This window comes from Loxodonta africana, chromosome 3 (genome assembly GCF_030014295.1).
Source record: "Loxodonta africana isolate mLoxAfr1 chromosome 3, mLoxAfr1.hap2, whole genome shotgun sequence".
Taxonomy (NCBI): Eukaryota; Metazoa; Chordata; class Mammalia; order Proboscidea; family Elephantidae; genus Loxodonta; species Loxodonta africana.
In genome coordinates this window covers 178115193-178141401 of record NC_087344.1, presented here as the reverse complement: position 1 = coordinate 178141401, position 26209 = coordinate 178115193, and the positions used below count along the sequence as shown (strand labels likewise).

General features: G+C 42.6%; 1 protein-coding gene across 3 annotated transcripts in view; it reads left to right on the top strand.

Moving 5' to 3' along the window:
* The first annotated feature begins 1076 nt into the window (after positions 1–1076).
* The window catches only part of CDC14A (cell division cycle 14A), a 189180-nt gene continuing 164047 nt past the window's right edge, over positions 1077–26209 (top strand). Inside the window, exons 1-3 of one of the 3 annotated variants that reach the window (XM_064282490.1) lie at positions 1077–1610; positions 2409–2499; positions 24816–24891. In XM_064282490.1, the coding sequence (XP_064138560.1) occupies positions 1562–1610; positions 2409–2499; positions 24816–24891 (216 nt within the window). In that variant the 5' untranslated portion in view covers positions 1077–1561. The remainder of the gene's footprint in view (positions 1611–2408; positions 2500–24815; positions 24892–26209) is intronic. The other 2 variants (XM_064282488.1, XM_064282489.1) reach the window with 2 other exon arrangements.

Below are 26209 nucleotides of genomic sequence, written 5' to 3'. Positions count from 1 at the left end.
AGGCCGGCGCAAATCCCTTTCAGTTTCTGGAGAAACCAGAGCGCATGCTCTTGTGATGGTGGGTCCGTAGCGCCATTTTCGTATCGAAGGGACTCCCTACTAATTAAGCACGTCCATAGGACACCCAGCATTAAAGTTGTTCTAACAGTGTGAAGAGCCTTGGAGAAACAAGTCAAGGGCCTTTTTGAGCTCCGCAGCGCTTCAGGGGAGATTACATATAGAAGTTCTTTTGTGTTAATTTCCCTTGTTGACAGGAGGCCGCCTCCCTTCTCTCTGTTTCTCTCCCCCCTCGTTGGCCTCTCTCCTCCGCCCCGCCCCGCCTCCGGCGATAGAGGTTTGGCGTTTGTGTGACTTTGTGCCGACAGCGGCAGCACATGAGAGGACCTGGGGAGCCGGATGGGAACGTTTTTTCCCGTGACAACAAAGCACAAGTTACATCAGAGTCTAGTATGTGTAGAGGAAACCAGTACCCGTACTGAGCTAGGAGGTAGCGCTTCTTTTATAACATTTTATACTTTGTAAAGATGGAGACCCTCAGTGGTAGGGGTGGGGGTTGGTTGAAAAGTTAGCTAGAGGTAAGGCAGGGCACAGAGGTCTGAGGGCGTGTGTGTGTGCGCAAGAGTTTGCAAGAATGTGAGCGAGGAGGATGAGAGAGAAAGAGAATGAAAGATTGAGAAGAAAAACCTGGAGTAGAAGACTTAGCCGGTGCAGAATAGGAAGGGGCACCGGCGCATACTTGCCTCTGAAGCTACAATAGCGCCCTCCCCGACATCCAACTCCATGGTTTCATTCATAAGTTTCTGGTCTGGCGGCCCCGCCCGGCTCCCCTCGGCCGAGGGCCGGGTTTCCTGAACCGCAATTGGTGAACAGCAACAAAGCCTTAGCAACTGGCTCCTAGTGACCCGCGGGGCGCCTGGTAACTGGGGCGCGGGGCCAGCGCGGAGAAAGGAGAGGGGCTGTCCCTTTAAGGGATGGCCGCGGAGTCTTGAAAGTGGAGGGGGGTGGGGGAGGGCGGGGAGGAAGGTCTGGGGGTGGACCTAGGGGGAGGAGGAGGAAGAGGAGCTGCTGAAAGGAGGTGGCGAAGGAGGGGGCGAAGGAGGAGCCGGAGCAGCTGCTGCTAGCCCGCGGGCACCGGAGTCCTGCCCGCTGCTGCAGGAGTAGCCACGGGCGCGATCGGGGCCAGACGTCTCCTCCTCCATGATCACTTTGGGAGCCGGGGGAAGACTTTGCCCGGCCTTGCGAGCTGGTCTGCGTTTCCCAGGCGCGGCGGCGGCGGCAGCGGCGGCGGAGCAGCAGCAGCCGGGTCCGGTTCGGAGTGTCCACAGCCCGGGACGTGTGCGCCCCGCGCGGAGCGGGCTCGGGCTCCCCGCGGAATGTCCCCCGGGCGCCCAGCGCGCTGACCCCCCGGCCGCCTCCGCCTTCGGCGCCTGCTGCCTCTCTCGGGCCGGCTGGGCGTTTGGGACTGCTAGCACCTGGGCTTCTGGGCAGTGGGGAAGCCCCCGGGGGTGGGTGACCTCAGCTGGCCAAGACCCAGCACTCCCCCGTGCGTATCTCGCTTAAGATGGCAGCGGAGTCAGGGGAACTAATCGGGGCTTGCGAGTTCATGAAAGGTGAGGAGCAGCCGCCCCGCATCTTCCGACCCTCCCTCGCCCCGACTCTTCACTTCTCGCCCCTACGTCCCAGCCACTGCCCCAGCTTCTCCTGGGGCCCCCAAGTGTCCTGCAGCCGCTGCGCGAGCTCTCGTCCTCTCTTGGTACTCTCCTCTGCCTGAGGACCCCCTGCTTCCGGCTTCTCTGTCTTTTCTGCGTCCCTCGTTCCCTCTGCAGCTCCCTCGGTTGGCCTCTTCGTCCCGTAGCGGGACAGCGCTGACTTCTGCCTAGACTCCTGCACGCAGCAAATCTGGGGGATCCTACTCTGGGTGTTGCTTTGGGCCGCTTTTATCCCCACCCTTGCTGGTCTTGGTCTCACACACCACCGCCACACCCCCCGGTCTCTCCTCTCTTCCTCTTCTTGAAGTCTCCGGAGCTACAAGCGAGAGGCTTGCCTCTCTCTTCCCCCTCTGCAGTTGCTGAGGTCTGGAGATTTCTAAAGCAAATTTGTATCTCCAGTTCTGGGGTACCCCCAGCTCCTGTGTACTCTAACTGGCCTGATACAGGGAGATGTGGGAGTCGGACCCCCTGCTAAATCCCTCCTTGTGATCCTCTTGCCGCTTCTACTAGCTGTTGTGCTCTTCGGTTTCCGTCTCTTTCTGGGAGAGATCAGATTTCCGCAAAAATTCCACGTGTTATGGGGTCTTTAAATTATGGGTAGCAGTTGTTGTTTTGATCCTTCGTGTATTATCACTACCCCCCCCACGCCCAGCTTCCCTACTTATGTGTTTTCTCCCGTCTTTTGAACTTGTCTTTCAGATCGGTTATATTTTGCTACTTTAAGGAATAGACCAAAAAGCACAGTAAATACCCACTATTTCTCCATCGATGAGGAGCTGGTCTATGAAAAGTAAGTTTCTGTTTTGTTTTTTTTTTTGTCATCCATTTAGCTCGTTGGCACTTTGGTGAGGAGAGACACCGCTCAGCTTTATGACAGTTTTAGTTACTTTCCTCCAGTGGCGCAAACAACTTTACCAATTTTTCTTAAGGGTCAGGTGCTTGGGGAGAGGTACAGGGAAAGTTAACATAATTTGAACGTGTCGGTACCTTAGTCCTTTTAGAGTTCTACCTTTATTCTTCTACCAAGCAAACTGTACAGTGGTAACATTCCCCAGAGTAGGATCAGTGAGACAGACACTCTGAATCGCCAGACTCTGTAATTGGCCTGTGAATCAGTTACTGAGTATTTATGGAGCACCCACGGGGTGCAGGGTAGTGTATTACAGGTGCTTAAGCTGTCCAGTTCCCAAGGCTTCTGTTGTAACTCAGGATGTTTTTGTTTGTGCAGTTTGTTTTCGGAAAGTGGGACATTCGCTGCAGGGAGCTATATCCAACTTGTATCTATGAGTAAGACTCTGCTTGTATGACATATTATTAGGAGCCCTGGTGGCACAGTGGTTAAGAGTTTGACTGCTAACCAAAAGGTTGGCAGTTCAAATCCACCAGCTGCTCCTTAAAAAACCTGTAGGGCAGTTCTGTTTTATTTGGGTACCCCAGGCTTTGTGGTATTATTTTATTCGCCTTTGAGGAAGTGGTTTAGGAGCGCTGATTTGCTTGCTTTTTGATTACTTTGCTTCTCTGGTATTAAGGTAAGAGTATGGAACAGTTTTCTATGAAAGACCATTGATCTACAGGAAAAAGATATCTAATACTTTAAGCATAGTTAAAAATTAAAGAGAAACAAAACTCCATTCAATAAAAGCAACAGACAATAAGAACAAGAAGAAGGCTGATTGCTTTGGTTAGCTTATGTCCTATGTTAAAAGAGTTGTTTTAGGTTAGTCTCATATATCTTACCAGCACATGTCTTTCAGTTTGTTGTACTGTGGTGGCTTGCATGTTGCTGTGATGCTGGAAGCTATGCCATGGCTATTTCAGATACCAGCAGGGTTATCCACGGTGGACAGGTTTCAGTGGAGCTTCTAGACTAAGACAGACTAGGAAGAAGGATGTGACGATCTGTCTCTGAAAAAACTGGCCAGTGGAAACCATATGGATAGCAGGGGAACATTGCCTAATATAGTGCCCAGAAGATGAGCCCCTCAAGATATGACGAGAAGAGCTGCCGCCACAATGTAGAGTTGACCTTAATGACATGGATGGAGTAAAGCCTTCAGGACCTTCATTTGCTGATGTGGTCTGATGCAAAATGAGAAGAAACAGCTGCAAATATCCATTAATAATAGGAACGTGAAATGTACAAAGTATGAATCAAGGAAAATTGGAAGTTGTCAAAGACCACAGCCTTCAGTGTGGATTACACCTCAAAACAAAAATCCTCACAACCGGACCAATAAGCAACATCATGATAAATGGAAAAAATATTGAAGTTGTCAAGGATTTCATTTTACTTGGATCCACGATCAATGCCTGTGGTAGCTGCAGTCGGGAAGTCAAATGATGGGTTCCATTGGACAGATCTGCTGGAAAAGACCTGTTTAAAGTGTTGAAAAGCAAAGATGTCAACTTGAGGACTAAGGTGTGCCTGATCAATCACCTCATATGCATGTGAAGGCAGGACAGTGAAAAAGGAAGGCCGAAGAAGAATTGATGCTTTTAAATTATGTGTTGGCAAAGGATATTGAATATCTCATGGACTGCCAGAAGCACAAACAAATCTGTCTTGGAAGAAATACAGCCAGAATGCTCCTTAGAAGGGAGAATGGCGAGGCTTCGTCTCATGTCCTTAGGACATGTTATCAGGAGGGACCAGTCCGTGGAGAAGGACATCATGCTCCATAAAGTAGAGGGCCAGCGACAAAGAGGAAGAACATCAAGGAGATGGATTGGCACAGTGGCTGCAACAATGGGCTCAAACAGAACGATTGTGAGGATGGCACAGGACTGGGCAGTGTTTTGTTCTGTTGTACACAGGGCCGTTATGAGTCAGAACCGACTCGAGAGTACCTAACAACAACAATATATTTTAATTTAAACGTTTAAAGTCTTGTTGTCTTAACTGAATGGGCAGTTAAGTGCACGTAGTTAAATTAACCATAGTTACTCTAATAAGCTTTCTAGGGCTTGTCCTGTTAAAAGAGATATTGGCAGTTCTGCCTAAGGATATGTGGGTACCACCATGTGTTCAATAGTGAGACTATTCCGTACCTTCAAGAACATGTCTTTTATTTGAGGGAAAAACATTCTTGTTGCTTTATCATGGAATTCTCGAAGCTCATGTCTTCAGGCCATTTCTCTTAGTGGTGCTAGGTGAAGGATTCTCCTTGAATGACTGAAGTGAAAGTGGAAATGAAAGAGCCCTTTGCTGCTATGAATGCCCAGAGTTGCTGAGGCAAAGAGGTCCAAACCCCTGGTGTCAGATTACAGCTCTGCTCCTGAGGACAGAATGGAGTTATGTGCAGCCTGTTCCCTGACCCTGGGTACCTGGATGATGTCACTGCCAGTTGCGTTTATTGAGTGTTCACGCTGTTGTTGGGAAAGTGCAGTGTCCCAGCTTTCTTTTTGTGAGGTTAGGGTTTGGGGACCTCTCGTGGATCAGAGGTAGGGACTTTGTATATGCCATTGTGTTCGGTTCTGCAATGACCGAACATGCCAGTGGTTAATATGTCACTGAACAAGCTCAAGTCCTTGAAGTCTGAGTTGCTTCTCTTGGGATTTCTAAGTGGTAGATCTGGCAGAAAATTACATTTAGCTAATTAAAGGAAAACACAGTATTTGATGGCTTTTTAATTTGAATATTGATACGTCTGGAACATTTTTTGTGATTTTAATGTTAAAGTTATACGGTTGCTATGAGTCAGAATCAACTTGACAATACACAAAAGCAACAGTTTTAGGATAGCACTACAAATTGTATTCCATTTGTATTTATTCTACTGTATTTCTGGTGTTTTACAAGAAAAGACTCGCTGGAGAGGCCTCCCAATTTATATTTTGAGTTTGGATGTCATTTGAAACTATGAGGACTCCAGCCTGAGTAGAGCATACACTTCTCTTAGCTTGGACTTGCCCTCCCGTGCCACTTGTGGCTGTGGTTCTGACCACCTAGAACATTATCTCTTTTGTTACCCCAACATACACTCAGCGTTAGGAGATATAAAGAATAAAATGATAATGAATGCACACCTTACCCACAGGCGTGATGAATGAATACACATGAGCCCCAGAACTGTGGGGGGGAAAGCAGGACTGCAATTAGAGGTGTAGAAAAGATAATCGCCGTAAGAGAAACATAACCTCTGTGCTAGGAGGAATTCAGAAGAGAGTGGAGCACATCTGGTTGAGAAGTTGATGAAAGAGTTAAGATTGGCTTGAAGGGTGGACAGGGTTTTACCAAGCAGAGATGTGAAAGAAGCCATCCCAGAAGAGAGAATAGCAAGGACAGTGGCTTAGAGGAAGAAGGCATTGGACATGTGTTCAGGGAACAGTAGTAAGTCCTCTAGGTTACCTGGTGTGTATATAGGTCACATGTGAGGGATGTGGAATATGAATCTAAAAGGTCTGTTGGGCAGACTCAATGCCACAATCAGGAATCTGCTATTTCCCTAGTAAGCTGTGGGACTTTCTCAAGGGCTTTGGGGCAGGCCATGGTGTGACTAGGTTTGTGTCATGGAATTGCTGATAATGGCAAACATTTATTGAGCATTTAAATGTTTCCCAAGTGCTGTTCTAAATCCACAAATATTAATCCACTTGATATTCACAACAGTTCTATGAGGTAGCTCCTGTTATCATCCCCATTGTTCAGATGAGAAGAGTAAGGTACCAAAGCCAAATTCATTGCCGTCGGGTCAGTTGTGACTCATAGTGACCCTATAGGTCAGAGTAGAACTGCCCCAAAGGGTTTCCAAGGAGCAGCTGGTGGATTCGAACTGCCGACGTTTTGGTTAGCAGCCATAGCTTTTAACCACTGCTGCACCAGGGCTCTGAGGAAGGTACAGAGAGGTTAATAACTTGCCCAAGGTCACAGGAGTATGAAGTAACAGAGCCGGAACTTGAACCGAAGCTGTTTGGTTCTGGAGTACTTGTATCTTCTCTCAAAGAATTAATATGATCACATCATTTAAGATGGGTTAGAGAGGAAATAGGAGCCCACGTAGAAAAATTCTGGAATGTTCAGGGGGAAGAAACAAGCGCCTAGATTAGAATGGTGGCGGTGGTGATGGAAAGAAGGGATCTGAATTCATGTGACTTGGCAACAGATCAGGTGGGTGGGTGGGGGCTTAGGAAAAAGAAGAGTCAAAGAAGTCTTTAAGACAGCTTGGGTTGCCCTGAACCTGCTAGTGCCATTAACTAAAATAGGGAGTAGGGCAGAAGAATTGGCTTTGGTGGGAAGATCAAGCATTCTATTTTGGCCAAGTTGCTGCTAACCGAAAGGTTCCCAGTTTGAACCCACCCAGAAACTCCTTGAGAGAAAGACCCATCGGTCTGCTCCTATAAAGATTATGGCCTAGAAAACCGTATGGGGCAGTTCTGCTCTGTCACATTGAGTCGCTATGAGTCAGAATTGACTCAACGGCACCTAACGACGACAAAGGATATCCATATCAGTGTTGGATATCATGTAAGTTTGAAGTTCTTGTACACCTACTCCTCACTTATTGACTATCTCCTTATCTGACATTTTGCGTTTATGACGATAGGAAAAAACCTACTACCCAACGATTTTGTACATTAATGACATACGTCTGGCAGTAACAAATGCCAGAGTGTGAGGAGAGAATAATGCTGGCCGGGATGGTTAAGCTTATGTGTCAGCTTAGCTGGGCCGTGATTCTCAGTGGTTTGGCAGTTTTGTAATGGCATAAACCATCCTCCATTTTGTGAGCTGATGTGGTCATTCTCCACTTTTCCATAACACTGATTTTCACATAATGACCTAGTTTTGAACCTAACCATATCAATAAGTTAGGAGTGGTGTATTTGGAAGTTTCTCCCAAAAAGATGATGAAGCTGTGAGAATGGTATGATTTCTGGGGAGAAAGATGTCAAAGTCTGTGTTTCATAGGCAGGACAAGGATGAGAAGAGCAAGGGGAGGAGGTTGAAATAAGCAGCCAAAGAAGTAGAAAAACATTGAGGGAGAGAGTAAAAAGGGGCAGAGTGATGGAAACATTGGAACCATTGCTTCCGATCCGCTTCTTGGAAGTATGGAATGAGGAGAGACTGCAGAGCCCCTGGAAGGATTTGTAGTAACCTGATTCTATCTGTAGAAGGTGTTGGGTGGTGAGAAAAGCCTTGGCTGTGTTATCATAATGTGCTTGCCTTTAAAGAAAAGAATGTATTTATGTTCATTATCACCCAGGGCCTTGTGTAGACCAATAGCTGTGTAATTATTTGCTGAAAGTGTAAATGAAAGACTGCCTGTCTAGCTCAATGATGACCTTAGAAATGAAGCAGCTATTTCTGAATCAGAAAGTAGGTCCTTTAATTATTAGCCTATCGGTTCTTTGGACACAGCTGTGTTTTGTGCAGATGTTTACTTAGTTGTAGGATGATAGCACTCCATGATTGAAATGACAACCTTCTGAGAAGCTGGTGAAGAAAATTTAACAATATAGCCTCGGGAAGAAAGGCTATCAGAAATGACTTTTCTGCTTGAGTCTAGACAGGACTTACCTTTTTAGTATAAAGGCCTGAGCAGTTTTAGTAAAGGAGGGTAATAAGAAAGCATAAATTTCTCCTTGGGTTATGATGTCTCAGATCAGGATTAAAATCACAATATAGGCTAACACACATATGTAACAAAAATAGCCCCATGAAAAGGGAGCCATTCAAAGAAAATTTATTTGTATTTGATTAAGTTACAAATACCTCTCAACTCTCCAGAAAGGCTAATCCTTTAGTATTGGAATCGGGCCCTGTAATCCACATAAAGGCTTATTTTTTATAACTTAGCTCAAATTTTCTTGGCTCAAAAGTTAGCAAAATCAAATACATTAATTGGTATAGCCTTTGTGTGCCCATCTTGATAGCTATAATGGATGTTGGATTAGATGTTAATGGCATAGAAACCCAGTGTGCTGTGAAGGGTGGGGTATAGAGTCTTTTTTTATCAGCCTTCTTCATTTTCATTGCTTCTCTCTTTGTGTTTGCAAAGGAAAGGTATTGAAAATGCACGGGAGAGCTATTCGTGGAGATATTCTTGGTTCTAAATTTTGAGCAGTTTCTAAAGTGACTCACAAAGAATTTCCCCAAATATTTTTGCATGTAAGAATGTGCATCAGATAATGAGGACTAATTAGCTAAATTGAAGACAAATAATTTCAAACATTCTATTTTCATTTAAACTTTATTAAAACCCCCTGATGGTAATGAGTCCAGAAGTTTTTGGAGAAGTAAATTATAGAAGAATGATTTCTTTGATCTAGTCTGTAGCACAGCTTTGAGTCAAAATGTGAATCTAGGATATCGTTGAGTGAAGTACAGAAAAACTCCTCTTATCTGGAAATATTTGTGGGCGTGGAGTATTTTGATTAGGTGGAAGTGAGAAGAAATCCCTTTGGTTTTTCAATTTTTTTATTTCAGGTTTAACATGTAGCAAATGGAATAATTTAATAGAAAGGTGAACGTCATTTAAGCACATAACCCCGTTACCAGTTGCTGCCGAGTCGACTCCCACTCACAGTGACCCCATGTGTATCTGAGCAGAATTTTGTGCCAAAGGATTTTCAATGGCTGATTTTTTAGAAGTAGATTTCCAGGCCTTTCTTCCAAGGTGCCTCTTAGTGTACTTGAACCTCCAACCTTTGGGTTAGTAGCTGAGCCCGTGAATGGTTTGCACCACCCAGGGACTCCTAAGCACGTACACACTTATCTATGATTTTATACATAAAACCATTAGAAGTCCCTGATGGTGCAAACAGTTTTCTCTTGGCTGCTAACCTAAAGCTTGGTGGTTCAGACCCACCCAGCACTGCCACAGAGGAAAGGCCTGGTAATCTGCTCTGTAAAGATTACAGCCAAGAAAACTCTACGAAACTTGATTCTACTTTGTAACACATGGGGTTGCCATGAATCAGAATGGACTTGATGGCAATGGGCTTTTTTTTTTTTGGTTTAAGGTTATTGTTTGTTACCTCAGCTCTCATTATAACTACCACAAATATATACAAGAGATTTGGTTGAATTAAGAGACAGCTTTCACTGTGGAAACCCTAATAAAACAATAACAAAAACAATAGCTATCACATAGTCCTTGTGCCAGGTGATGTTCTAAGTGCTTTACACACATTAACTCAGCTAATCCTCGGAAACAAATCTGGGAGTCAGGCGCTATTATTATCGAAGCTTTACAGATGAGGAAACCAAGGCCCACAGAGGGTCAGAAATTGCCTGGTGTCACTGAGCTAGAAAGTGGCAGAGCTGGGTTTCAAGCCACAGGCAGCCTGCCTAGAGCTCACGTTGTTAACCAGGAGGCTTCAAGCAGGTTCCCAGCTGTCCTAAGCCTGAGGCTTGTGGGGAGGGGTATGGTACAGCCTTGCCCTTCTGTAGCAGGCTTGGACCTCTAGCATAGTTGGTGGTAGTGTTGGCCAGTAATGTGCCATGGATGGAACGTTAACAGATCTTATTTCCAGGCTGTATCTGGGAATTTGTGGTGGTAATTCAGTTTTTTTTTTTTCCCCACAATTTCACATTTTGTTGGTGTAATTTTCCTTTTTCTCCCTTCAGTGGACTGCCAAAAAGAAAAAGAAAATCAAGTTAATTATCATTACTTATTAGTAGGACAGGTGAGAAGAAAAGAAACCTGTTTTTATAAGCCTATGAAAAAGCCCAGTTTTATAAGCCTTTGCAGGCCTCTGGTGAAATGATCTTGCTGCTGAGCTGTTGTAACTTCAGATATAATGATTTCTGTAAAGCATTTTTCTGAAAACTCAGAGGATAATTTAGCTTTTAAAAAAATGGTTGGCTTACACTCACTTCCCTTTTTCTCCTTTCTTCCATCCTGACCTTGCAAAAGTAACCCAGGATTGCACAGGGCCGCTTTTTCTTTCTTTAAAATTTTTTTATTGTACTTTAAGTGAAAGTTTACAAATCAAGTCAGTCTCTCATACAGAAATTTATATACGCCTTGCTATATACTCCTAGTTGCCCTCCCGCTAATGAGACAGCACACTCCTCCTCTCTACCCTGTATTCCCTGTGTCCATTCAGCCAGCTTCTGTCCCCCTCTGCCTTCTCATCTCCCCTCCAGGCAGGAGCTGCCAACATAGTCTCATGTGGCTACTTGATCCAAGAAGCTCACTCCTCACCAGTATCATTTTCTATCCCATAGTTCAGTCCAATCCCTGTCTGAAGAATTGGCTTTGGGAGTGGTTCCAGTCTTGGGCTAACAGAAGGTCTGGGACCGTGACCTCGGGGGTCATTCTAGTCTCAGTCAGACCATTAACTCTGGTCTTTTTATGAGAATTTGAGGTCTGCATCCCACTGCTCTCCTGCTCCCTCAGGGGTTCTCTGTTGTGTTCCCTGTCAGGGCAGTCATCGGTTGTAGCTGGGCACCATCTAGGTCTTCTGGTCTCGGGCTGATGCAGTCTTTGATTTATGTGGCCCTTTCTGTCTTTTGGGCTCATAATTACCTTGTGTCTTTGGTGTTCTTCATTCTCCTTTGCTCCATGTGGGTTGAGATGAATTGATCCATCTTAGATGGCCATTTGCTAGCATTTAAGACCCCAGATACTACCCTCCAGAGTGGGATGCAGGGCTGCTTTTTCTCATCCTTTGTTTTGAACACATGCACTTTATGTATGTGTTTGTGTATATGTATACCTGTCTTTACAAGCAACATTACTATGTAGATACAATATGAGCACATAGGCTAAACATATGTACCAGTTAGTTCTTAATTCCGTGACCCAAGGGAGTCAAATTTTACTTTTTAGATACTGGTTTATTTAGATACTTGCTGTTTCGACCCTTTAGGCATTCAAAGTGTGCAGTTTGCCTTTAATTTTAATAATAATTAATTGCTATTCAGTTCTTTCAGTTTGCTTGAGATGACTCCGGTGAAAACCCAAAATTTAACGGAGGTACTAAGGAGAGTTTGTCTCACAGGGCTAACCTGAATCAGGCAACGCAGAAAGGGGCCCAAATGGGCTGCAGAGGAGGAATGGACCAGGAAAGCCTAATGGGGAGCTGTCTGCTGTCCAAGTTCTTTCTAAGCCAGGTCACCACAGGGTGGCTTCATTATCGTGTTTGAAGTAGATTCTTAAGACATCAGATGTTCTCATCTCTAAGTTCATAAACACATTCCAAAGCCAAAAATAAATGACTTTTACTTTAGCCACAGCTCATTATACCTTTGTGCCTTAAAAAAAGAAAAAAAAAAAAAAAGAGAAGACTATACATTTTTATGGGAAGTGAGAAATATGACTTAAAAACTTGTAAATGGTTGAAAACTGCTGTAGAAGAAACTAACATTTAGGTGAGATTTGGTGCGGAGCGCTGTGCAGATGCCTTGGGGATACACAAGTGCAAAAAGAAGGAAGAGAAAACAAACACAGAGCAGGACAACTTACATTAGGAGCTGCAGTGAACTTATTAGGAATCTAAGAAAGGAAAGGATGATCGCTGCCCACAGCAATGAAGACTGCAGCTTTTGAAGCATGTGTAAGAGTTTGATGAGCAAAGAGTATATTTTATAATCTCCGTGAGGGCAAGCAATACCTGTTTTTGCTCATCATTGTATCCCTAAACCTAGCCCAGTGCCTGGGATAGAGTTGGTGCTCAAGAAATTTTAGTTGAATGAATGAGTGAGTGAGAGTGAGTGAATGAAGAAAGAAGAGAAGAAGGGAGAGAAGAGATTTCAGGCAGAAAAAAGAGGCACGAGAAAAGGCACAAGATGTGTTTGGGAATAGCAAGATTCTGTTAGGTGAGGCATAAGACTTGAATAAGAGAGTGGTCACAGGCGAGGCTGGACTTGGGGACTAGATTGTGGAAAGCAGTTAGTTAGTACTGGATGTTTATGAACAGAGGAGTGAGGCTGACCTGGGCTCCGATGCCTGGGAGGTAGAGGTCAGTTAGACTGTGGCAGGAATCCAGGAGGGAGGTAATAAAGGCTTGGAGTCCCTGAGTAGACCTGGGCTGCTAACCAAAAAGATGGAGGCACAAGTCCACCCACTGATCTAGTTCCTAAAAATCAGCTACTGAAAACCCTGTAGAGCACAGCTCTACTCTGACATGGGGTCACCATGAATTGAAGTTGACTTGATGGTACCTAGTTTTGGTTAATAAAAGCTTGGATTAGGGTTGTAGCAGTGGGAACTGAAAGGAAGGGCCAGACTGGGGGGCTGGGGGAGGCTAGACAGGATGGATTGGCCAGATTAGGGACTGACCAGATCAGGATAAGGAGCCTTGGTGGCCCAGTGGTTAATCACGGGGCTGCTACTCAAAGGTTGGTGGTTTAACCCATCAGCTGCTCCGCTCTCGCTGCCGTAAAGACTACAGCCTCGGAAGCCCTACGGGCCAGTTCTCCTCTGCCCTGTGGAGTTGCTGAGTCTGAATCGAGGCTGGCAACAGATCAGGGTGGGGAGGGGAGGGGGAAGAATTGAAGGTGAATTCAGGGTTTCTGGCTTGAATGACTGGGAGAAAAGTGATACCTTGAAGTAGGTGAAGCTTATAAACCAGAAGGAGGAGCTGCCTTGTTTTGGGGGTGGAGGACAGGAAGGAAAAAGAGGGATCATAATGGAGTCTTGCCTTTTGTGATCTTTAAGCAGCAAAGAGTACCTGTCTTGAACATTTTAGTATTTACTTGTTTAAAATCTGTGCGGATGAGTGGGACAACTGATCTCTCTGCTTCCTTTCTGGCTTTATGATTTGAGTTGGGCGTTCTACACTTCAGTGTGTGATTCATTGTTTCTTTTTGATGTTCTTTTTAAGCTTTCGTTTCAGTTCCCTTCAACCAAATGTTGGTTTTGTAAATCAACTGAATAGTTCCAGGCCCGTGAAAGAATTTTTTTGTTGAATGAGAACCATCAAAAATGTTTCTCTATTTATTTAAAGTATTTAATATCCCCAGTCCTTGACAACTCAGAAATATTTGGTAAATTATCACAATTATTTGTGCTGGACAGTGAATTCCTTTATAAGAAATAGACTGTGTGAACGGTGGTTTTGGAATAAAGTGTTTCAGCCCGGCACTTTCCATAATTGCAATTTAATATTTTGGTTTTAAACATGTTTACCTCCTATTGATGAGTTGAAGAATTTGCCAATTTGGACTTGTTCTCTTGTAAAATTTAGTTTTCTTTTGAGAACCAGAAAAGATCGTTTATTTCAAATTTGGTCTCTTTGATGGATATACTCTAGTAAGGCATTTATCTAGTTTTGTCTGGGAATGCAGCATTTAGTGAGGCAGCCTCTATTTCAAGATGTAATTTTCGGAATTGGAAAATTATATCTTGAAGTATCAGAAGTTTTACAATTTAAGTAATTTAAGGAAACCTTTTAAAAATGAATCTACATTCTAGCCCTTTTAAAGAAATTTACTGATCATGCTTTACTTTTGTCTCCGGTACTCAGACTCTATCATTATGAATACATTGGTTGAACAGTTTCATTGTGTTTTAGGAATAGCTTGAGTAGCTCCTAAGGAGAGAAGGGAGCCCTGGTGGGGCAGTGGTTAAGAGCTCGGCTGCTAACCACAAGGTTGGAATCCACCAGCCATTCCTGGGGCAGTTCTACTCTGTCCGCAGCGACGGGTTTGGTTTGGTTTTAAGGAAAGAAGGACTCTCTGCTTATGTACCAGATGGACCCTGTTTCTAGTATCTTATGTCTTAGTGATTTTAATTTATTCAACCAGATTTTGTTATGACTTACTACTATGAGTTGAGTACTTCCTAGGTGCTGTTTGTTGTCAGGTTGGCTTTTGATGTTGTTGTCAATGTACCATTGACTAATAGCTGCCTTCTCCCTACAATCTGCCTGATGCTTCTAATATGCTATGAGCAGGGAAACCATATATCACATTTGATTAGCACTGGGTACAAAATGGAAACCCTGGTGGCGTAGTGGTTAAGAGCTACTGTTGCTAACCAAAAGCTTAGCAGTACGAATCCCCCAGGTGCTCCTTGGAAACTCTATGGGCTAGTTCTACTCTGTCCCATAGGGTCGTTATGAGTCGGGATTGACTCAACAGCAGTGGGTTTGGTTTGGTTTGGGTACAAAATAAGACTAACTAGGCTCTGAATGAGACCCAAAGTCTCTCATAAACCTAGCTGAAGGGCATGGGTTTTGTAGCCTCAGATCCCTGAGACTTCTGAATCTGTGATCCTTGTATAAATGTTTTCTTATTCTATACATTTTTCTTCCTCTTAAAGGAGTATGGAATTAATATATAGTGTTTGTATTAGTCTTGGTGGTCAAATTATCGATTCTTAGCAGCAGAATTAATATGAAGTGGTAAAAAAACGTATTTTTTTAAGTGTCAAATAAAGAAAAAGGTTTAAAAATATCTCTTCCGGGAAGCTGTGAGTGCTGGATTTGTAAAATGTGCCTTTTCTGTTTTGCTCGACCCTTTAGTTGGCATTAGCTTTGTTCCACAGTGTCCTAGAGCAGAGTACCTACAGGTCTAGAAAACCCAAAAGTAAAGGCCTGAACTGGTTTTGATTTGTTAAAACTCTCCACCTGAGTTGAACGGGCTCCTAAGAAAGGAATTGGGGTGATGTCTAATTGGGGTGAAGGAGCCTTGATGGTGCAGTGGTTAAACACTTAGCTGCTAACTGAGAGGTGAGTGGTTTGAGCCCAGCACGTGCTCTGCCCGAGAAAAATGTGGCAGCCTGCTTCAGTAAAGATTACAGCCTTGGAAACCCTATGGGGCAGTTCACCTCTGTTCTATAGGGTCTCTATGAGTCAGAATTGACTTGATGGCAGCAGTTTGGTTTGGTTTTTATAGCTGGGGTCTGAGTTTTTTAGATTGGGGGTTATTTCTGCAGCAGGTCGCATTTGGAACATGCAGGCTGTAGGGGAAAGATTGTAGGGATGCCCCAAATCTTTCCCTGCACAGAGGGGTGGATGATATTGCCATTTTCTATCCTCTTACTTTCTCATTTTTCTTGGGTCAGTTTTGTCCATTTAGTTTTATTTTGTACCCCAAACTAATAAATGATACCCCTCCCCACACTGGTGTACCTTTTAGAAGGATCAGAACAGAAGAAGGCAGTAATTTTGCTGATGAACCAACCAAGTCTCAATTGGCTGTTTATTTACTCCGTCTTATCTGCGCCAGGTCCTAGGGATCCAGTAGTGAGCACGTTTTAACCCACTCCGTGTTCTCACGGAGTTTATAATCCAGTGGAGACTGGGAGGAATATTAATAAAATATTCAGATACAGATTTATTTGTAAGAGCTCTGGAGGAAAGACATATAGCTATTCGAAAGCAGATAACAAAGAAACCTGGCCTGGCCTGGGGGCTCAGGGAACAATTCCCTGAGGAAGTGTGATTCGGGTTGGGATCTAAAGAATAAAATAGCTCTTAACTCTGCAGAAGAAGGGAGTCCTGTGCTAAAGGTCTGAGGCAGGACCTGAAAGAAATTCCCTAGCTGGAGATAGTTGTTGTTGTGAGTTGCCAAGTGGGCTGGACTCATACTGACCCCTGTGTTAGAGTAGAACTAACTGCTCCATAGGGTTTTCTTGGCTGTAATCTTTATGGAAGCAGTTCTTCAGCCCTTTTATTCTGTGGAGCTGCTGGGTGGGTTTGAACCTTTAGATGAGTAGCTAATCACAAGCCACATGTGCCACCCAGGCTCCCATGGCCCTGAGATGACTAGTGATCAAATGCGGGCAGTGGTACAAAGCGAGGCTGAAGAGAGAGGCAGCGCTGGCCCCACTCAGGGCCTTGCAGACAACTTTGAGGGTTTTCGTTTTAATTCTCAGAGCTTAGAGAGGTAATGTGATCATGGCTATAGGTTTCAGGGTGATTGTTTTCCTTTTCAGGGCCTCAGCTGCTTTATGAAATATGCGGGTTAGTCTTCTATGTACAGGGGACAGTCACCATTGTTTCCTACCAAAGCCATGTGTGTACTTTTTGCACTGCCCCCTTGCCTTCAACACTTGCCGTTCGTTCACATATGCTCAAGAATTTTTCTGTGGGAGTGGATTTTAATCTTCCCAGGGCATTCCTGAAGAAGCCTCCTTTTGTTTTCATTAATCTGAGTTTAGAAGAGGGTTTTCATTAATTGACATGGTTCCTCATCAACTACAAGGATGGAAGTCACAGAATTACGGAGCCTGATGCTGGAAGGTTCCTTGATATCACCTGATCTGAGATTTGGCTTTACAGATACAGCAGCTGAAGCCTGAGGGAAACTTGCTGCTTGCCCCGGGTTAACCCTGGTGGTATAGTGATTCAGTGCTATGGCTGCTAACCAAAAGGTTGGCAGTTCGATCTACCAGGTGCTCCTTGGAAACTCGATGGGGCAGTTCTGCTCTGTTCTGTAGGGTCACTATGAGTTGGAATCCACTTGACTGCAGTGGGTTTGGGTGTTTTTTTTGGTAGATGGATAAGTGTTCCTTACACTCCCAATGTTGTGTACCTGAACTTTCCTAAAAACCTAGAAAATGCATCAAAGGACAGAAGTGAGCATTGGTATTGGAGGCTTTCTTTCTTTGTGATCTCAAATGTCAAGCTTTATGCAGTTATGTAAATTATAGTGATGTCAAGCTGCTTTCTAGTCTCACCTCCAGTAATGTAGACAGCTTAGTGAATTTCAGGAAAAGGTCTAAGGTTCTTCCTGGTCCCCAAGAAGATGCTGAGGGAAATGCCTCCTGTACCCAACGTGATTTGGAAGACAAAGTCAAACAGGGCAAGCAGCCCTGAGGAACATTTGACCCGTTGAATAGATTTATCCAGTATGGAACTAGAGCCATAGACTAAGAAAAATGAGAACTAGAAAGAAGTTTGTTGTTGTTAGTTGCCATTGAGTAAACTTCAACTCATGACAACCTTATGTGTAACAGTGAATGTTACCTGGCCCTGTGCCACCTTCCAGCACTTTATCAGACAGTATTCTGTTGCGATCCATAAGGTTTTCATTGGTTAATTTTCCTAAGTAGGTTGCCAGGCCGTTCTTCCAAGTCTGTCTTAGTCTGGAAGCTCTGCTGAAATCTGTCCACCCTGGGTGATCCTGCTGGTATTTAAAACACTGGTGACATAGCTTCCAGCATCATAGCAACACACCAACCGCCACAGAATGATAAACTGGCAGATGGGTGGTGCAGAAAGAAGGTTAGAAACCATCTAATTCAGTGGCTTAATTTGACAGATGAGGATGAGGAGTCCCTGAGAGGCTAAGATACTAGCCCAAGGTGACTTTTTCACTCAGTAACATATGAGTTTCATTCTAATTATTGACCCCAAATTTCCCAATCTTACTAGAGAAAATTTACACACAGATGGGGAGATTAGGTAGGTGACCACGTGGGAACTAGAAGCCCTTGCCTCTCAGTGTTCTTTAATTCTACGCCAGGCTGCCCCGTGTGTGGTCTGGAGCTGGGAAGTTTGTTAGATGTGCAGCTTCCCGTCCCTGGAGGTCGACATAAATGTGATTGGGGTTGGTTATGCCATCAGTGTTTCAGCAAAAACTTGGACCTTGTCATTGTGCCCTGATCTTCGTTTATTAGTGTTCATTGAACAATTTGGATCCTTTTGAAATTTGATCATTGAGTTTCAGCCACGTACAGGAACTTTATCATCTGCCTCTAAGGGAGCTGATACTGTTTTAGTAATAGGGAAAATCCTAGGGGTGTGTGTAGCCCACAGGGATGTGGTGATGAATTGTACCAAAAATTCATGTATATGTGCATATATATAATCTCACTGTGCTTGGGGGGGGTGCAACTATCTTAGCATTTATCAAACTGTAATGATATGCTTACTTATCTCATTAGTTAGTAAGCTTCTTGTGGGTAGAGAATGGTGGTGAGCAGACTTTTAGTAAATATTTGAGTGAATGAATGAATGGATACACAAAAAGTATCAGCAGTGCTGGAGAAAAGTTAAAGGGCTTATGATGATCTTGTAGATTTTTTACCCTATTTATAAAGCAATTACATTTTTTTGTATTGTAAGCATTCTTTGATTAATATGCCAACCTATAATGCCTTGCCTTGCTCAGAGTATGTGATCGTAAATTCTGTTAAATGGCTAATACTTGAAATGTCAGGTTATGTTTTTGCTGAGAAGTTGAAAATTTTCACAAGAAGCTTTTAATATGTAGATGAAGATAGAGCAACGTTTCAAGCAATGATTCCTCTGAGAACAGAGTCACTTAAATTATGTTGTTTGTTAGGTGCTGTCGAGTTGGTTCTGAAACTCATAGCGACCCTATATACAACAGGACAAAACCCTGTCTGGTCCCGCGCCATCCTCACAACTGCTGCTATGTTTGAGTCCATTGTTGCAGCCACTGTGTCATTCCATCTCATTGAGGGTTTCCTCTTTTTCCCTGACCCTCCACTTTACCAAGTGTGATGTCCTTCTCCAGGGACAGGTTCCTCCTGATAACATGTCCAAACTATGTGAGACGAAGCTTTGCCATCCTTGCTTCTAAGGAGCATTCTGACTGTACTTCTTCCGAGACAGATTGGTGTGTTCTTCTGGCGGCCAATGGTATATTCAGTATTCTTCCCCAACACCATAATTCAAAGGCATCAATTCTTCTTCAGTCTTCCTTCTTCATTGTCCAGCTTTTGCATTCATATGAGGCTACTGAAAACACCATGGCTTGAGTCAGGCGCACCTTATTCCTCAAAGTGACATCTTTGCTTTTTAATACTTTAAAGAAGTCTTTTGCAGCAGATTTGCCTAATGCAATACGTTGTTTGATTTTTTGACTGCTTCTTTCATGGGTGTTGATTGTGGATCCAAGTAAAATGAAATTCTTGACAACTTCAATCTTTTCTCCGTTTATCATGATGTTGCTTATTGATTCAGTTGTAAGGCTTTTTGTTTTCTTCATGTTGAGGTGTAATCCATACTGAAGGCTGTAGTCTTTGATCTTCATCAGTAAGTGCTTCAAGTCCTCTTCACTTTCAGCAAGCACAATTGTGTCATCTGCATATCGCGGGTTGTTAATAAGTCTTTCTCCAGTCCTGATGCTGCATTCTTCTTCATATAGTCCAGTTTCTTGAATTATTTGTTCAGTGTACAGATTGAATAAGTGTAGTGTTATGGATTGAATTATGCCCCCCAGAAATATGTGTATCAATTGGGTTGGACCGTGATTCCAGGTATTGTGTGATTTTCCCCTGTGTTGGAAATCCTGCCTCTACGATGTTAATGAGGGAGGATGGGCAGCAGTTGTGTTAGTGAGGCAGGACTCAACCTATAAGATTGGATTGTGTCTTGAGGCATCTCTTGAGATATAAAAGAAAGAAGCCAGCAGAGAGGCAGGGGGACCTCATACCACGAAGAAAGCAGTGCCAGGAGCAGAGCACATCCTTTGGACCCGGGGTTTCTGCACAGAGAAGCTCCCAGTCCGGTGGAAGATTGATGAGAGAGCTGACAGAGAGAGAAAGCTTTCCCCTGGAGCCGACACCATGAATTTGGACTTTTAACCTACTTTGCTGGGAAGAAATAAATTTCTCTTTGTTAAAGCCATCCACTTGTGGTATTTCTGTTATAGCAGCACTAGATAACTAAGGCATGTGGTGACGGGATACAACCCTGGCACATACCTTTCCAGATTTTAGACCACGCAGTATCCGCTTGTTCTGTTTAAATGACTGTCTCTTGGCCTATGTACAGGTTCAGCATGAGCACAAAGAAGTGTTCTTGAATTCATATTCTTTGCAGTGCTGTCCGCAATTTGGTATGATTCACAGAGTCAAATGCCTTTGCATAGTTAGTTAAACACAGGTAAACATCTTTCTGTTATTCTCTGCTTTCAGTCAAGATCCATCTGACATCAGCAATGATATCCCTTTGCCACATCCTCTTCTGAAACCGGCTTGAATTTTTGGCCGTTTCCTTTTGATGTACTGTGCAACCATTTTTGAATTATCTTCAGCATAATTTTACTTGTGTGTGATATTAATGATATTATTTGATAATTTCCCTATTCTGTTGGATCACTTTTGTTTGGAATGGGCACAGATATGGATCTCTTCCACTCAGTTGGCCAGGTAGCTATCTTCCACATTTCTTGGCATAGACTAGTGAGCTCTTCCAGTGTTACATCCATTTACTGAAACATCTCAGTTGGTATTCTTTCAATTCTTAGAGCCTTGTTTTTTGCCAGTAACTTCAGTGCAGCCTGGATGTCTTCCAATACCTCTGGTTCTTGATCATATACTGCTTCCTGAAATGGTTGAATGTCAAGCAGTTCTTTCTGGTATGTTGTATTCTTTCCATCTTCTTTTGATGCTTCCTGCGTCGTTCAGTATTTTCCTAGGAGAATCCTTTGGTATTACAAATGAAAGCTTGAGGTTTTCCTTCAGTTCTTTCAGGTAGAACAAAAGTGAATAACACCAGGGCCTAATCTCACTCTTGGAGCCCTGGAGGCGTAGTGATTAGGAGCTTGGCTGCTAACCCAAAGATTGGCAATTCAAATCCACCAGCCACTCTTTGGAAACCCTATGGGGTAATTCTACTCTGTTTTATAGGGTCCTTATGAGTTGAAATTGACCGGACAGTAACGAGTTTTGTTTTTTGGTTTAATGGACTGTTGGAGTCCCTGGGTGGTGTGTGGTTAATGTGATTGGCCGTTAACCAAACTGTTCGAGATTTGAGTCCACCCCAAGGTGCCTTGGAAGAAAGGCCTGGTGATCTACTTTTGAAAAGTCAGCCATTGAATACCCTGTGGAGCACATTTTTACTCTGATACCCATGAGGTCACCATGAGTTAGAGTTGACTCAGAAACTGGTTTTACTGGTTAATTTCACTGTTGGGTAGTATGTGGGTCCCAAAGGGGAAGGACATTGTCTCCAAACATTTTATCTATAGCTCACTCATGGTGCTCAGCAGTTTCACTTGTATTTTATAGTTAATTTTGTTCGTATCTTATTTTTTTCATCTTGATCAGTGTCATGCAGTGAAGAACATGTTCTGTGATAAGGAAAATGTTCTGTATTTTGTATTACCCTGTTTGGTAGCCACTAGCCCACATGCAGCTTTTGAACACTTGAAATGTGACTAATATGATGGAAGAATTGAAATTATCATTTATTTAACTCTAGTTAATTTGAATTTGAGTATAAATTAGTGGCTACTGTGTTGGATAGTGCAGATCAGTTTAAGGACAGGGTCTGTAATTTCTTTACTTTTGTTTCCTAGCCCTGATAGTGGTGGAATATCTTACACACAGTGGCCGTTCACAGAGTATAAAAACCGTTACCGAATGTGTGAATTTACATTCTGTTATGGAAAACTCTGCCAGCCAGAGACTATTGTGAGCAAAATAGTCTTTTGGAGATCTCAGGTTAAAAAGCTGAGTAAAGTCTGCAAATTGCTTTGCAACTATAGAAATCTCTAAAAAATATCTTTATTTCCCTTAGGAGTGCTTGAATGTGTCTGAACGTTACTAGCTGCTTCAGGTTCATTTATAAGTACAGTTTATTGGCAAATTTAGTTGGGGACACTATGTTTTAATATGACCAGTGTTGGTAAGAGCTTGGCTGCTGCATTGGAATCTATGACTTACTTACAGGCTTGTTGGATAACTAAGTTGGGGTGAAGCTCTGAATTTATGTCTGAGTTCAGCCTTTTGGTGGAAGGCTGACCCTAGGCAACTTAAGCCCTTTAAAGAGGACCTCTTTTCCTGTGTTATGAGAACATAGCAGCTTATTTTGCAGTTGTCTGGTGAAATAGATGCACTTGTTAACCACATTGCTTATATGTGTGGCTAAACTGACATGGTAGTTAGAAACTATACAGCTTTGAGTTTGAAGCTGAAGTTGACCTAGAATGGTTAGTATGAAACTGAAGTTAGATGGTCGGAATTCTTTGTGCTTTCCTGAACCTATCTCAAAATGAGTTTTAAAAGCCGAATTAACCGTACCTAAAAATTCCAGATTCACCTTAAAGTTCTGTGTCAATATTTATATTCAAAAAGAAAAAAACAAAGTGTGTTAGTCAAGAGCATTGTTTCCAGTAAACCAGAACAAGAATTTCTCTGTGATAGAAAAAGGGCTGCCCTAATCAATGCTGGCAGATACTTATTTGTGTACTGGTTTCATTTTGCTTCTTTTGAGTGGGTTCTTGTTGGCCGCCAATTCTGCTTTTAGACTGGTCACTAACTAGGTTATAGGCATAGTCCATTTTTGATTCATGAATATTTTGTTTATATCTACAGTGCAGAGCACTACCCTGGGAAAAGACCTTTTATTTCAATTTATTACAAGTTTCCTTTTTTGGTAATTGTTTGTCCTCTCATGAAGCCTTTTTACAGAGACAGCAAAGGTTGGTGCTGTCTGGAATATAAATTCCAAAATATTACCAACTTGCCGAACATAGTAAAATATCCAAGTTTTGTGTTCTTTACTTATCTAAAACAAGTGGCTAGTAGCAGTTTTGATGTAGTGTAATGACAGGTTTATGATAAATAATGTAATTTGAGTGGCAGAAAAGAAATTAGATCAGATGATTCCCTCAAAATCAGGGTCTTTTGGGGATCAATTTTTGAGACTCAATATTTAGCAAATTTGTGTTCCAGGCTAAAGTTGAATTTAGAACATTACTGAGCACGCTGTTCATAATGAAAGTCCACTCGTTGAAGTTTTATGTCATGAGTAAGGCGTTCTTTTAAGCATACAAAGCATATGATACAGACTCTGGCTGAAGGACTTATTCTGTAGTTGGGTGTGTAGGATCTATACTTAAAAGATAATTTAAATACATGGTAGTATGTGTAGTGGGCCGAAAGGGTAGCTCAGATGGTAAGTTTTGGGAACTTTGAGAGAAGAGTAGTTAGTGTTCGCTAACGGGAGTTGGAACGACTTTATGGGGATGGTAGGGTTTCAACTGGATTTGAAGCGGATTTTGAGGAAGCTAGAGTGTGGCAGAAAGAGAGTATCTCCAAGTGTGGGCAAGGAGAGCAAAGACTTGGATTAAGAGTACGCCTAGAATATTTGCAAATACGGAATAGACATGTTTGTACTGAAAGTTCCATATAGGGTTGTTTGAGGAGATGAGGTCAGCCTAGAAGCTAGGGGCAAGTAATGACTGATAAATATATCGTTACACTGCAGCAGATCTGTTGGTGGTGGAACATGTGAGAAATGAGATTTTAGGAAGATTAATCCCTGTAGTGGTATACAAGATGACTGGAAAGGGGAGAGAGAATTTAAACAACCAGGTATGAGATGAAGAGGATCTGGACTTCTTTTGCTTAGGTAGGAACTGAAAAGGAAAGAATAGAAAGAGTGGTAACTTATTTAATATTGGAGACTTTAACATGTTTATTGATTAAGAGAGAGAGTAGTTTCATGCCTGAGTGACTGGGAGAAGCAAAATTTTTTTAGTCTGGAGGGTTGATTAGAAGGAAAGATGGGTTGAGTTTTAGACATTCTGAGTTCCAGGTGATTGAAGGAAACATAGATGCTGAAGATGGAGAAGACTGATGCTAGGATCACAAGTGTAGGTGACATCTCTCTTCTATAGGATTATCAGTTAAATTCATGATAATGGATGAGAGAGAGATTTGTGGAATGATGACTGTATCTTGGAGATACTTGTATAAGGGGATGGGAAGAGGGAGAGGAGCCAGTGTGTCTTTGCAGAAGGTTCAAGGAGAATGAGAACTGAAAAAAACAAAAACAAAAACCACTGGTTTTAAGATACCTGATTTGAAAGAATTGAGAGCAATGTTTGAGTGGAGTCGTTGGAATTGGAACCCAGAGTACATGAATTTTGTGACTAAGCAGGTGATAAAGAGAGAAAAGCACAAAGTGTAGACCATGCAAATGTTATGCCCATGTTGGTTCTTCAGCTGCTTGCTTTTCCATCCTTGCTTAATATCCAGGCAGGGAGAAAAAAGGAGGTAGAACTCAACACTGTCCACCTAGCTCCTGATGGTAGTAACTGAAGGGGGTGAGTAGGGTGAAACCATTAGTTATTTGAATCACCATGAGTCAGAGTAGTCATATATAATGACCCTCATTGGTGAAGCTGATTGAAATTTGATTGTAAATTTAATTAAATTAAAAATTAGATGGTGATATTACTGAAAATTATGTTTCTACTAAATATTACTTTTTTTTTTTTTTAAATCTCAGTTTCTATGCAGATTTTGGACCTCTGAACTTGGCAATGGTGTATAGATACTGCTGTAAACTAAACAAGAAACTAAAAGTGAGTATCGTAGTGGTGTTTATATTTTGATATTAAAACTTTTGATCCGTGAAGTCTGACAAATGGAATTTGTGTGCACACACCATTTAGTCAGGTTATCTTGCTTGGTCTTTGTAAATTTATGTGAGCAGTTCACTTAGAAGTTGAAATTGATCCTCCCGATTATGCCTGATTATACCTCCTGATTAAAGGAAATGGTAACCTCTTTCATTTTTCAGGATGAATTGACATATGAGCTGAATGAAGTCATTGGAATAGTGATCTAAGAAAGAAAACACAAATCCTTTTCAGTTGTCATTAATGAGTCTGTATCAGATTCCCTCTTAGGATAATTTTTCTGTAACCTTCAGGTCTGCTTCTAGACACTGTAACCAGGTGATGAAAACCAGAAAAAAAAAACCCAAACCTGTTGCTGTGGAGTCAGGTCTGACTCATGGGGACCCTGTGTGTGCAGAGTAGAACTGTGCTCCATAGGGTTTTTAAGGCTGTGCCCTTTTGGAAGCAGATTGCCAGGCATTTCTGCCCAGGTGCCTCTGGGTGGGTTTGAACCGCCAACTCTTCGGTTAGGAGTTGAGCGCTTAACCATTAACACCACCCAGGGACTCCCACTAGGTGATAAAGGGGTTCGTTCGGTATTGGATGGCAGGAACTCTGGAGCATAACATTTTTCTGTCTGATCAAGATCGACATTTTTGTGTGTTCTTTGAATGTCATCCCTGTAGAGTTCACAGCTGAGTGAGATTGATGAACCAGCAGTGACAAAGCATGGACTTTACCTGCTATGACAGAATTTAGGGTCATGATTCATCTGTAGTTTTGATTTTTCATGGGGGCTGGTTTTATTTTCTGTACTGAACGTGTGGGTTTAATCGTGTGACTTTTTTTTTTCCCCTTAAACTCTTAGCATACATGAAGAATAATGATAGCTATGAAAAAAAAAATACTACTAGTTTTGGTAAACTTATTTCAGCACTTAGCAATATGTAATCTATATTTTCCTTTCAGTTTTCTAAATGAGTATCTTAAATATATTATTTCAGTTTGGAAGGCAAAATGCCATGGAGCGTGCTGTTAAGGATAACTGCTAAGTTGTAATGCTTATATAGTTTGTATCCTATATTATGCTCAGACAGTTTATTCTTTCTGCTGGATAAATTATTACTGATGTTCCATAGGTATGTGTACATGTAAGCCTTGTACATATCAGCTGCTCAGTACAAATTTGATTTTATTGGTTTTTATTGAACTTAAAGATAGTCTGTGATGGAAAATTTTCTGTAGAAGATGTAGTGTATTTTTGAATTTACAAATTTTTGCT